The sequence below is a fragment of the Gopherus flavomarginatus genome, chromosome 10, assembly GCF_025201925.1.
Source record: "Gopherus flavomarginatus isolate rGopFla2 chromosome 10, rGopFla2.mat.asm, whole genome shotgun sequence".
Classification (NCBI taxonomy): Eukaryota; Metazoa; Chordata; order Testudines; family Testudinidae; genus Gopherus; species Gopherus flavomarginatus.
Genome location: NC_066626.1, coordinates 9955564 through 9968796, shown reverse-complemented (window position 1 = coordinate 9968796; position 13233 = coordinate 9955564). Strand labels below are relative to the sequence as shown.

General features: G+C 40.6%; 1 protein-coding gene across 10 annotated transcripts in view; it reads left to right on the top strand.

Annotated features, from left to right (window-relative positions):
- The window catches only part of DIP2A (disco interacting protein 2 homolog A), a 223301-nt gene that overhangs the window by 89352 nt on the left and 120716 nt on the right, over positions 1-13233 (top strand). For 9 of the 10 annotated variants that reach the window (XR_007768344.1, XR_007768343.1, XR_007768342.1 and 6 more), the window contains one exon: positions 4818-4937. The exons of the other annotated variant lie outside the window; for it this stretch is intronic. Coding sequence is in view for 3 of the 9 variants with exons in the window: in XM_050916476.1 (XP_050772433.1) it covers positions 4818-4937 (120 nt within the window). In the remaining 6 variants the exon portion in view is untranslated. The remainder of the gene's footprint in view (positions 1-4817; positions 4938-13233) is intronic. 10 annotated transcript variants of the gene reach the window in all.

Genomic DNA, 13233 nt, shown 5'->3' with positions numbered 1-13233 from the left:
CAGTTCCACATATCAGAGAAAATCAGTAAAGGACAAAACTATTTCTTTTGGATTTGCAGTTCGTCTCTTATTTTCCAACCAAGATGATTAGTATTATAGTAGGTCTTGCCTTTCATATTTTTTTCCTGACCTCATGGATAACTCAAGTGCATGTCGTCCTTTCTGAGCAAAACAAATTATTAGCTATTAGACAGCAAATACAAAACCAGAAATTGTAGGATAAAAGATGTATGATTTATGCTATGGTCTTAACATAGGCATACATAAGGAAAGAAGTTGATGTAGAGCAAGTGGTCTGGTCAAGAGAATGAGAAGTATGTCAGAGTTTTGAACATTAAGACACTGAGAATATTATGTTTCAAGAAAATGAACTTGAAAATTCACTTCGGTAAACTGAGGCAGAACAGCTGGCATACTTATATCATACTCTGAAAACTTGTCAGTGTAGATGTGAAGACCAGATATTCAAAAGTCTTCAACCAACCCTCCTAGAGAAGACCACCACTTGCATAAATGCTGGAAATTCTCTTGCGTCCTTGTGCAAGATAAAGATATCACAAATATTTCTCTTCCTTTGTGCTTTTCTTTAAGTATATTAGTATTCCTTCAGTAAGAATTGGCACCTGCTTTCTTATGAGTCAGTGCATGAATGCATCAAAAGCTTCTTGCCTTCTGCATCTGGATTTTGAGAGAGCTTGTCTTTAGTGCTAAAGAGACTAGGACTAGGTTGGAAAAGAAGAGTATGGGAGAGACAGATAAGAGATACTCTGTAAAATAGGTACTCTATGACAAATGGGTCCTTAGACTTGCATTGACACAAGAACAAGAATTTGTTGTTGCAGCACATTTTACATGGGTCAAAGGAAATATATATTTTGCACAACATACCATGTGATAGGCAAATATCCTAGTAAACATTAAAAATGTATCCGCAATTATACAAGGATGAAATACTACTTCAGAGCATAACCTGGTCACCTGTTGGTGTTAGGGAGAAATTTGCTCCCATGATGTAGCATTGCACTATTAGATTATGGTGATTATGCTTTCTTTTGAAGAATCCTTCAATATCAGAGACAGAGCAAACTAAATGGATCATTGTTTTGTTCCTTTATATTTTTTTCTGGTGTCCCATTGCTTTCCATGAAGAAACTGAGAACTTGAATTAATTATCTCTTTTTAGATTTTGGTTGTATAGTTTTTGACAAAGCTTCCATAGTAGATGAGAGGATAAAAGCATTAAGTGAAAGCATTCAGTTCAAGGTTGGGAGTTTCCCTGTAGATTTTAGTAGTAGTTAAAGGTGCAAGAGCTCGTTTTCTGGACGAGGGGTTTAATAGTTATTAAGTTTGGGTCTCTGACCATTTCGTCCTTTTATTTGTCAGCAGGCTGGGATTGTTGGTCTCTTGGAGCTGTTACAGGGATCTTATAAAATATGAATCTTCTAGGTACTGCTCTTTTACATCGACTCTGATTACACACACTTACATTCCTTATCCCTGCCCGCTGTCATCCTTGCATAATCTGGCTGCCTTATTTGCAGAGTTGCTTGACAGAGGAAGGAACACTTTTCTGTTTCTATATTTAAAATAGGGAAATGTCAGATTGTTCTTTCAGCTTACTCTGGTGCTGGGTTGACTTACTGTAGTTACCTTAATTCTACATCTTAAATTGCTTTCATGGCAGAGAACAGTTTCCTATTAAGTAAATGATTTTCATAGGATAATGGGCTAGATTTGATCCACTACCTAGTTGATTTTAGGATGAAGTATGTATCTTTGTGCTGGGCAATTCACACCTTTTCTCTTGTTGTACGCAGTGTTAGTTGTAGCTGTGTGGGTCCGAGGATATTGGAGACACAATGTGGGTAAGGTAACATCTTTTATTGCACCAACTTCTGTTGGTGGGAGAGACACGCTTTCAAGCCACTCAGAGCTCTTCTCTGGGTTTGGGAGAGGTACTCACAGAGTCACTGCAAAATGCAAGGTGGAACAGATTGTTCAGCATAAGAAGTTAGTGCATATTGTAAGGGACTGTTCAAGATAGACACCAGGTCTCCACTGATAATCATAAGAAAAAAGAATCATCTGACTGGATGCCACAGAGCTAATGAAACAACACTCTTGATCATTACGTTAATTGCTTCAGGGGAAATAATTGATTGTGAAATCCTTAACAAACATCACATTCACCATAATCTCCCCACTGCTGAGAGGACAGCCTGAAATCTAACCACCAGATAGTGATCAAACCAGCAGACAGAGGCCCCATTGTAGGCCTCACCTGTAATGATTACGTTAACGAGGCTAACAAACAACTGACACCACCTACTATAAAGAACTTGAAGACCCCGCACCACAATTTACCCAGGAATTTAAGGATATCATCAAATTCTTCCCCCAGAAAATCCAAGATGAAACTCATCCCCCACAAACTTATCCCAGGGGCCTTCTGTGTGCTTCCCAAGATACACAAACAAAGGAATCCAGGCAGACCCATCATATCTAGCCACGGCACTCTTACTGAAGGAATATTGGGATTCATAAAAACCATCCTTAAACCATTTGCCACTCAATGGGCCAGCTTCCTCCAGGACACAATTGACTTCCTGCACAAACTCCACAACATTAACAGCCTACCTCAGAATACCATCCTCACCACTGTGGATGTCTCTTCCCAGTACACCAACATCCGTCATGATGACGGCATAGCTGTCAGCCTCAAATATTTACAAGTCAATGGACAACTCTTGACTATCCAACCCAAACACATCGCCAAACTCATCCATTTCTTCCTCATCCATAGCTCTTTGTCAAAACCATGGGTACTAGGATGGCTTCCCCATATGCCAACCCCTTCATGGGCCACCTTGAGGAAGAATTTCTCAACAAATGCAGCAGGAAACCAGTGTTATTCCTGAGATGTACATCAATGATATTTTCATCCTCCGGACAGACATCTTAAACTTCTTCATAGACTTCCACCACAACTTCAGCAACCACCACCATCTATCAAACTCTCTGGAACATTCCACACTAGTATCAACTTCCTGGACACCACAATGGGCTTCAGCAGTGGAACCCTACAGATCACCATATACAGGAAACTTATGGATCCCCATACCTACCTACCTTAGATCCAGTAACCAAACAAACACACCAATAAATCTGTTTATCTATAGCCAGGCACTCAAATACCGCAGACTGTGCTCCGAGGAGAAAGTCCAGGATCATCTTAACACACTTAAAACCACCTTCACCAAACAAGGACACCACACCAGAGAAGTAGATTGCATATGGAATATGCCATCCAAATACCCTGAGAGAACCTGCTTCAATACAGAAATAAAAACCCCTCTGGCCACGCACCGTGGTTTTCACCTGTTACCCCACACTGGAACCCATATGGGGTATCATCAAACAAATACAGCCCATCCTCAGTGGGGACCCCATCCTGAAAGAAATCTTTCCTGAACCTCTTCCTCTGGCCTTCAAACAATCCCCCAGTGTCTACAAGCTCATTATCAGAAGCAGGATCCTCACAGACCAGGAAACACCAACTCAAAGCGGCACCAGACCCTACCAGAACAACAGATGAAAAACCTGCAGACATATCTTCACTGCTACAATGATCAACCCTCTCCACACACACGCACACAACTCACCTTTCAAGATCCGTGAATCCTACACGTTCCTATCACAGCATGTGATGTACTTCATCCAGTGCACTACATGCTCCAGTAACAGCACTCAATGAATTCACATGGGAAAATGATAAGATAAAAACATCCTGTCACCTGTGGCTGACTGCTTCTCAAAAAGCGATCACTCTGTATCTGACCTCTGAGTCCTCATCCACAAAGAAAACCTGCAGGGCACTTTTTCATAAGATGACCCTGGGAGCTTAAATTTAATTCTCTGCTAGACACTGAAAATCATAAGCCATAAATCCAGTTCAGTCTATTACAACAATCTGTAACCCATTAACCCTCCTTTTTGTCCTATGACTGCAAAGGTGTTAATGGGCCATGCTACCTTGAACGGTCCCTTACATTATGCACGAAGTACTTATGCTAACAATCTATTCCCCCTTGCATTTTACTGTGATGCGGGAAGTACCTTTCCCAGACCTGAAGAAGAGCTCTGTGTGACCTAAAAGCTTGTCTTTCTCAGCAGCAAAAATTGGTCCAATAAAAGATATTCCTTCACCCCCACCCCATTGTCTCAGCTTTTTCTCTTGACATTTTACAGTAAGTTCTTTCAGTCCATTTAGATGATCTGTGATGCAGAATAGTTTCTGGGATTTAGATCTGCCCATCAGATCTTTCCATTAACTTGTCTCTGGACTAGCATGAAGGCACTGCTTTTGATAAGCACTCTTGACAGTGTGTTGTTGATTGAAGTAGTTGTATTTTCAGTTGTTCAGAGATGTTGGCTCAGTCTTGGTAAAATAATAATCAGTTCAGATTGATAGATTTGAGTCTTTGAAACTGAGGCTGCAGGTAAGAAAATTAGATTTTTTTTTTTAATATTGACAGGGCTCTGTTCTAGTTCTGCTTTACAGATACGTGGCATGAATTAACGTTTGTGAGTCAGCGTCAGATTTTGTAAAAATACTTCATCTATTGGAATTTAATTAAATATCCTTTTCCATTGTAACCTGTGGAAATAGTTTTTAAACCTGGCTGTTGAATGGTATATTTTACTTTTTCTAAAAAAGTACTCTTTGTACTGGGAAATATAAGCATTCATGCATCACTGACCAGATATTGTCTATTAGTAGATGTGAATTGTTTACATGAGGTGGAATTGTATTTCAGGTGTAGATCCATCCCTGCAAGCAGAGAACAGAATCCCAGGCTCTTCACAGGCTACAGCTGCTGTATCTAAACAGCAAAAATCACGTTCTACCAACTCCAGAGATGAGCGCTTCCGATCTGGTAAGGAAAATCTATGCAGCTAAAACAAAACGGGTGGCCCAACAGTGTCCTTACACCCATAGAGAGGTACATATATTATGCTTAGGGAGCCAAGTGAAGTGCTTTCCATATTGGAAGAAGGCAAGATATGAGGAAATCTGTCCAAGCAGGTGTGCTGTATATCATATAGGCAATGCTTGGCCAACTCCAAAGTGGAGAAAATGGTTGGGGAAGAAAGAAAATCAAACACATTCTGATGTTTTCCTTGTTATGGGCTTAAGCCATGCTTAACAATTTCCTCTCATCTGCTGGTCTTGCTTCCTGTCTTTGGAGCACCCTGTGTTAATTTTTACAAGGCTATGATTTTTTTTTTAACATAAGGGTTATAGAATTACCATATTTACCAAAGTGCTCTTTCAAACATTTCCTGATTTGAGGCAAATACACTCAAGTAAGGGAAACACCACAATGGATATTCTACATGAACTTGTAAACATGCTTCAGTCCAACAAAGAAACGTGTTTTGGGAAATTTCTATGAAAATATCCATATCCTCCTCATATCCTGTTTCCATTGTTGCTGCTCAGGTGGCTAAAATACATTGTGTTTTGATGTGAAATTCCTTCTCACATTACTGAGAAAGGCAGGTGCTTTTTGAAAGCCATCATCTGGTAAGTCTATCCACTGACTTCTAACTAGAATGCTGTTTTGGTGTGCTGTTGAGGGTAACTACATGTCGCAGGACTGGAGAGGAAGGCGATATCTAGAGAAATTGGCTGCAAAATCTAAATTTTTGAAGTAATATCTTACTAATTCTTCAGTCGCCTTGCTTTTAACTACTTGGCACCAGTATTTATGGCTTCACATTTTTATTACCGGTATTTTCATTGAGAAAACTCTGCTCCTAAAATCAAGGCATTGCATCTCCATGGTTTGTTTTTGAATAATTCAAGGGTTGATGGGATCTTTTATGTGGTTTGGGTAGCATGTACAAGAGCTTTTGGAAAGATATGTGCTATCCGAAGAATAGATTTTCTGAAGTTTGGGGATGAGGATAATAATGAATATCAAAGAGAATTAATTAAATGGGTTGCTTAAGATCAGAATAATTTAGTCATTTGCTTTAAATTCCGTCTCTTTTGTGTATCAAACTTATTTACAATATAATTTTACTATCAGCAAACAAAATGTTCAATGTGTATCTAAAATACACTCTGGAGGAAGCCTATCATTGGTTGATGTGGAGAAAAGGACAAACTAGGGCAGTAACCCTAAGAAGGCCTTTTTCTAATTTTATGGTGTTGGTGGTATAAGATGATACTGTATTGTGTGGAAGGGTTGATCACAGAAACCTGAACAGTAGAACCTCAGAGTTACAAACACCTCGGGAATGGTGCTTATTTGTAACTCTGAACAAAACATTATGGTTGTTCTTTCAAGTTTATAATTCAACATTGACTTAATGCACCTTTAAACCTTTACTATGCAGAAGACAAATGCAGGTTTTAACCATCTTAATTTAAATGAAGCAAGCACAGAGTTTCCTGACCTTGTCAAATATTCTTTTGAATCTTTCCCTTTATTTTTTTAGTAGTTTACATTTAACACTATACTGTACTATATTTCCTCCCCGCCCCCCTTTTTTGGGGGGGTCATTGCTGTTGCCTGATTGCTTACGTCCAGTTCCGAATGAGGTGTGTGGTTGGCTGGTCAGTTTGTAACTCTGGTGTGAATAACTCTGAGGTTCTACTGTATTCTCACTGTTAATAGTTATTGGGGTAGTCTTGGGAACAATTTCAGCTACCGTGCACATATATCAAGAAGTGAACACTCTTTCAGAGAACAGTCATACTAGCTGCCGCTGCTGCTGTTTTGTTCCAAAAACTTCAGTTAGTATTTCCAGAGCTGTGTTCAAAATTGACTTTTAATTTACTTCCGTTTAAAATTATGATGTTTATCACGATTTCTAAGCCTAGCAAATCCTTCCTTTTTGAATTTCAGGTTTTCTCAGTGACCAAATTTTGAACAGTCAAGAAAAAATTAGTCCTGTTTTGATGTGGCTACTGGATGAATGTTGCTTCTAACTTGGTTTTTATCTTTTGTAATAGTTTCCAATCACTATCAGAGGTCTTGGCTACACTGGAGAGTTGCAGCGCTGGTGGTGGGTTTACAGTGCTGCAACTTACTCACCGTCCACACTTGCAAGGCACATACAGCCCTGCATCTCCCTAACTGCAGCGCTGGCTGTACTCCTGCTCTGCCTGGGGTATAACGATTGCAGCGCTGGTAATGCAGTGCTGCTCCGCCAGTGTGGCCACCAAAAGCGCTGTAATTGGCCTCCAGAGGTATTCGGAGGTATCCCAGAATGCCTGTTCAGCCACTCCCAACAGCGCTGCAAATGCTGCCACACTGCAGCGCTGGTAGCTGTCAGTGTGGCCACACTGCAGCGCTTTCCCTACACAGCTGTACGAAGACAGCTGTAACTCCCAGCGCTGTACAGCTGCAAGTGTAGCCATACCCAGAGACAGGATAATGTACTCACTGGTCCCATCCAGTATGGCAATTACCATGATCCTGTTGTTTTCACTCTCTGCTATACCAACTAAAACTTATCCTTGAAATGCTAGCAGGAAGTGTACTTCCATGTTTGAAAGCTTAAAATGTGGTGTTAGAGGGGAAAAATTCTCAGTTGGAATATATGTAACTGGATTCTTTTGTCCCTGTGTGGTGTTTCAGAAGACTCTAGTATGCTAAGAGGATACCAGATTCATTGTTAAAGGGCATGTCTTGATTTATATTCGGCTTATGGTACTGTTTAGCCATGTGCCTAGCCAAGATAATGTAGACATGACATCTTTCAGAGGCCACTCTTTTTTAGAATAAATCCAGAGAGCTTGCAAGCTACTGCAACTTCAGACCTGTGCAGCCAGCAGCTCCCTCCATCTTCATTTTATTTTTATGAAGAAAGGAGATAAAAGGACAAATGTGAATGTATTTTGTCGTCTTTTCCCTGGAGTTTTAATATTAATTGAGAAAATATTATCCAAGCTTGTTCTATGGGTTTGTTTTTAATTTTGTTTGAAATACAGTGAAGAATTTTAGCTTAGTGGTTATTGATTTAATTTTCCTTCCCTAAAATGTTTCAGCCTGAATAACCACCACCATAATAAGATGAGGTTATTTTTCAAAGTACACTCTTTACGTTGGCTAAAAGATGTAACTTAATGAGAGACCCTTGTGGTGCTGCATCACAGAACCTTGTGCGGAGCATGTCTCATCAAAGTAGTGTTAAATGCCAGCGATAGCATCTGCAGCATTTGGGCTCCTGATGCTCCTAACAATAGTGGAACTAAACTAGTATTAGCAGTGGGAGAAAAGTTTTAGAAAATTTCTCTTCTGTAGGAAGAACTTTGTGAAAATTGTTTCCCATTATGCTTGCACACTACCAGAGCAGCCATAGATTCCTGCATTGAACCAAATGGAATGTTAATTGAACATTGGACTTTCCATATTGGGTCTGACCAGCAATCCAATATCCTGACTCCAGCAGTGACCAGTACCAGATGCTTCAGAGGGAAGAGTAAGGAACTGCATGGTAGATAATTGTGAAATAACCTCTGCATAAGGGAAGTTTGTTTCTGACCACAGTCAGTTGGCCTTTGTCCTGAAATACAACTGTCTCTTTTCCATTTCAATCTAGCTACTGTCGTTGTTGATATTCATACATACATCTCATCCTTTTCTAATTGCTGCTAAGTTCTTGGCCTCAATAGTGTCTAAGTCAATTAGTTCCACCTAGTTTGTTGTGTTTAAAAATTATAAAGATATTTTTATCTCTTTAAAATGTTGTTGTGTTTTATCTTACACTGGATGTCCCCTTGTGCTAGTATAATGAGAGGGGTAAATAGAGGTTTCAGACTGACCGTCTGGGTACTATTCTGTTCTACGTACTTCTGTCATATCCCCTCTTCTTTGTTTCCTTTCTAATTTATAGTCCTGATCTTTCTAATCTCTCCTGGTACAAAGTCTTTACATGCCTCTGCATACTTTTTCTTGCCCTTCTTTGTACTCTTTCTGTATGTGCTGTGTCTTTTTTAAGATGAGATGATTGAATGGAGCACAATATTGCAGGTCAGGGATTTCTTTCCAGAGTGATTAGTTAAAATTGTTCCTCCTTATGGTTGTTACCTTGCACTTGTATACAATTGAATCCATCACCAATTGCTAGCCTTAGGCAAATCTTTCTGTCGTTCCTGAGTCATCTTCTCTCATTCTGACTAACCTACATAATTTTGTCCTCCACAGATTTTGCCACTTCATTGTTTCTTCCCCTTCTCCAGAAAATTAATGAACATATTAAATAGCACTGATCCTAGTATGGTTCCTTAGTATTAGGTGCAGAAGTAGAAGGAAAAGAGAGTGCACTGAAAATGTATAAAAAAATACACAATATATTTATAGGAAATAAGGGGGGAAATGGGCTGAGGGTGGAAAAGGAAAGAAAATATAGCACATCTTAGTTTTAAATTACACTTTTAAAACAGCAAATAGAAAATTGACCTTATGTTTCAGTTAAATACTGTATACAACAACAATTGTCTTTAAAATGGAAAAGGCATTCATTGCACAGGGTATTTTTCCACTTTGATTAGTAGGCTTGGTCCCTTTTTATCTGTTGAACATTGACTATTTATTCCTACTCGACAGTGCCAATTGAAACCAAATCAAATGAAAAATATCAATCAACTGAAGTTTACAAAGCAAACAAACATCTAGTTGTTCCTTAAGCACTATTGTAGATTAAATTCTTTTCATTTTGTTTTAAGTGTTTGGCTGTGGTTTGATGAACATTTTTATTTTATCTGGGTAGTCACACTTGAAAACTTTCAGTGGGAATGGTTTCCTGGACATTTGTATCTTTAAAGGCAGGAGCCAAGTCCAAGATCATAGAACACGTTTCTTCAACATTATTCTAGTCATTTTATTTTTTTGGTGGTCAGACATGAAGTTTATTTTGTCTTCATCTAGATAATGTGGGGAAACTGTTCTCATGGCAACATGTGGGAAAGGAATAATGTGTCTCAAGGGAAGAGAAACCAACTACTTGATTTACTTGGCTGATAGAAAGAGGATGGCCCTGCCCAATTGTTTTCTGGGGGCAAGACTTTTTAATTTTGATAATAAAGATATTTCAAGTAAGAAATAAATCTTAAGTGGATATAGGAGGGAGGTTCAGGCAGTGATATTCAGACTGAGGCTCGGGAGCAGCAACTGACTCTTTAATGTGTCTCCTGTGGCTCTTTGCAGCACATGACACTAAAACCTGGCGTGGTTTAATTAAGTTATTAACCAATCAGGATGCTTTTTCTGTGTTACTAACCAATTGTAGAATACTGGGTCAGTCATTTTGCTGTGAGAAATATATAGTAATGAAACAATGAGTTCACACTCCTGTGGCTCTTTTTGGAAATGTTGATCACTAATTTAGCTTCTGAACCACTGAGGTCTGAGTATCACTGAGTTAAGGAGTTGAGAAAGCAGTAGAAGATGGTGGTTATGGGATTCATGAATAGAATGAGTTAATGCTGACTATCCTCCTTTTACTTTTCACCTCTTAATCCAGTATTTCTCAAACTTTTGAAAGCTGAGTCTCTCAGAAAAATAAAACTAAATGTGCCCCCCCGCCCCTGAGCTCCAAATCCAAATCTTCCAGATGGTGTTTAAAGTCCTACCCATCTTAATTTATATCTTCCACATATGCGTACATACACACCCTTACTTACCAGCTAGACTTCCTTATCCCTCTAAAGGGCACACTCTACCAGTTGGGGATAACTGTCTTAATCTGTGCAGTTATTCACTGTGCTGTTTAGTTTCACGTGAACTGTAAATATTATATATTGCCATCTTATTCTGGGAGGACTTGTCTGGAAAGTAAAACATTTGTTATGCTAATTCCTGTTGAATGCTGCTTTAGTATCATAACAATATAACATTTTAATTTAGAGAGAGAAGATGGGTTAAGTAATATCTTTTATTGGACCAACTTCTGTTGGAGAAAGAGACAAGCTTTTGAGACAGCTCTTCTTTGGGTCTGGGAAACATACTCAGAGGTCACAGCTAAATACAAGGTGGAACAGATTGTTTTCATAAGTAGTTAACACACATTCTTCTTCAAGTGATGGTCCCTATTATATTCCACTGGGGGTTACGCATGTGCACGAGGCATCTGAAGCTAGGAAATTTGAAAAGTGTCTGGTCCATGCATACGCACCAGCTCATCTTATGCCTCTATCCGAAGGAATAAAGGGTAGGGCAAACCGACTGCTTTTCCAATTCCTTCTCACTGCTGCATTGTCTGGGTCACAACCTTCAGTGTCCACAGCTTTGAATTCATCCTACAAAATAATTATCTAGTTTGTAAATAGTTTAAATAGTTTAGTATTTTATAGCGCTATTAGTGTTTAGATTAATCTCATGATGGGGCCCTGCCTCATTCTCATTCAGGTACTGGACTGTGTCCAGGACTCTGGGCTTCAAACTCTGGGCTTCCTGCCCATGATCCTTCTCAGTCAGTGATGATCTCCAGTGCTGCCTGTTCTGCCTTGGAGAAGCCTACATTACAGCGAAGTGCAGTATGTGCCAATCATTCCCTAGCCGTAACCGTGAAAGGTGGGAACTTCATCTCCACAAATAGCTCATGACGGAGGCCACAGGTCTCAGTCAATCCCAGGCCAGGGGACTTCTCCCTCCTCTCCCCTCCTCCTCCCCCCCCAGTACCTTGGCTGGATTCAGCAAGGAGTGCACTTCTGTGCTGCTTTGCTGCTAAATCCAATTCTGATGTGAGAAAATCTATCCAGACATACCTCTCTGTGGGGTCCTGTCAGGAAGCACTCTTTTAAGCATGAAACTAAATCTTCCTCTAAATCCACTTCAAAGAAGTCAGATTCAGCTGTAAGCAAGCCAGTCAGCTTGCCCCCATGGGACATACGAAGTCCCAGAGACATAAGAAAGCTCACAAGCATTGGGCTGCATTGGTAATGGTCTGTGTTCCGTTGGTACCATCAACTTTGGCACCTCCCACACCCTGGGATCCTTCAGCACCAGTGAAGTCTGATCACTCTTAATTTTGGACACCGCTGTCCTTGTCTGCTCCAGTTGCTCGAACAAGTAGAACCCCTCTCACACCAGGGAAATCTGAATCTGTTGCTGCCCCACAGACATTTTTGCTCTCCTGGATCCAGAATCCCCTTCTCCATTGAGCCATTCTGTCTCCAGGAAGATATCATCATCTCTGGGGGAATCGACTGCATGAAATACATCTCCCCTTCAACGGCACCAGCAGTACCGCCATTGCCACCAGAATAATCATCCTTTTCATTGAGAGATTTTGAACCACCTGATGAATGCTTTCTTCCCCTTCCCTACATGTCCTCCACCCCTTCACCCCCAAAGACCACACTGGTTTGGGACCAACCTCCATCTCATCTAACTCGGAGTCAGTTCTACTGGAACTGGTAAGACTGCCATCTTCATCTCCGGATGAGATGGTGACTCTTACTACTTCTTTTCCCCTCTGTCCCCATGATTTCAGGCAGTTCCAGGACCACCTTCACTCAATTGCTGGAGAGCTGCAGATTCCTCTCAAGGAGATCCAGGACTCCCAACACAAACTTTGACATCCTGCATGCACCCGAACCCAACAGAAAAGCTCTCCCCATTAGTGAAGCCATACTGGAGCCAGCTAGGACACCTCTGCCATCTGTGCTCCTACCCCTAAAAGGGCAGAGAAGTGTTATGTGCTGGCCAAAGGAGCACATTTTTTGTTTTCTCAACCCGCTGCCAACTCACTGATGATCCACGCTATTTCTAAAAGGGGTAGACAGCAACATCCTGGATCTTCTGAAGAGAAAGGTCTTCTCATCATCCAGCCTCCAGTTCAGGGTAGGCATTTACTGGATGCCAGTGGCTAAATACCATTTCCTGAACTATGCCAAGTTTTCAGTTTACTGACAGCCTTCCACAGCAGTCTAGGGCTCATTTGCAAGTTCTGGTAGATTGATAGCCAAGTTTATTCTCCATTCTGAAGCTGATACCTCTGCTAGAGCTCTGGCTACTTGCAGTAGTCATGCACAAGGCGTCAGGGTTCCCTAGGGAGGTCCAGACAACTATCATGGACCTTCACTTTGATGAATCACACCTCTTCAGCCAAAAGACGGATGAGTCCCTCCATATCCTGAAGGACTCCAGGGCTACCCTCCACTCAGTGGGGAGATATACACCTGCCCCAAAGGGAAATTTCACTGCCCATTGTTCA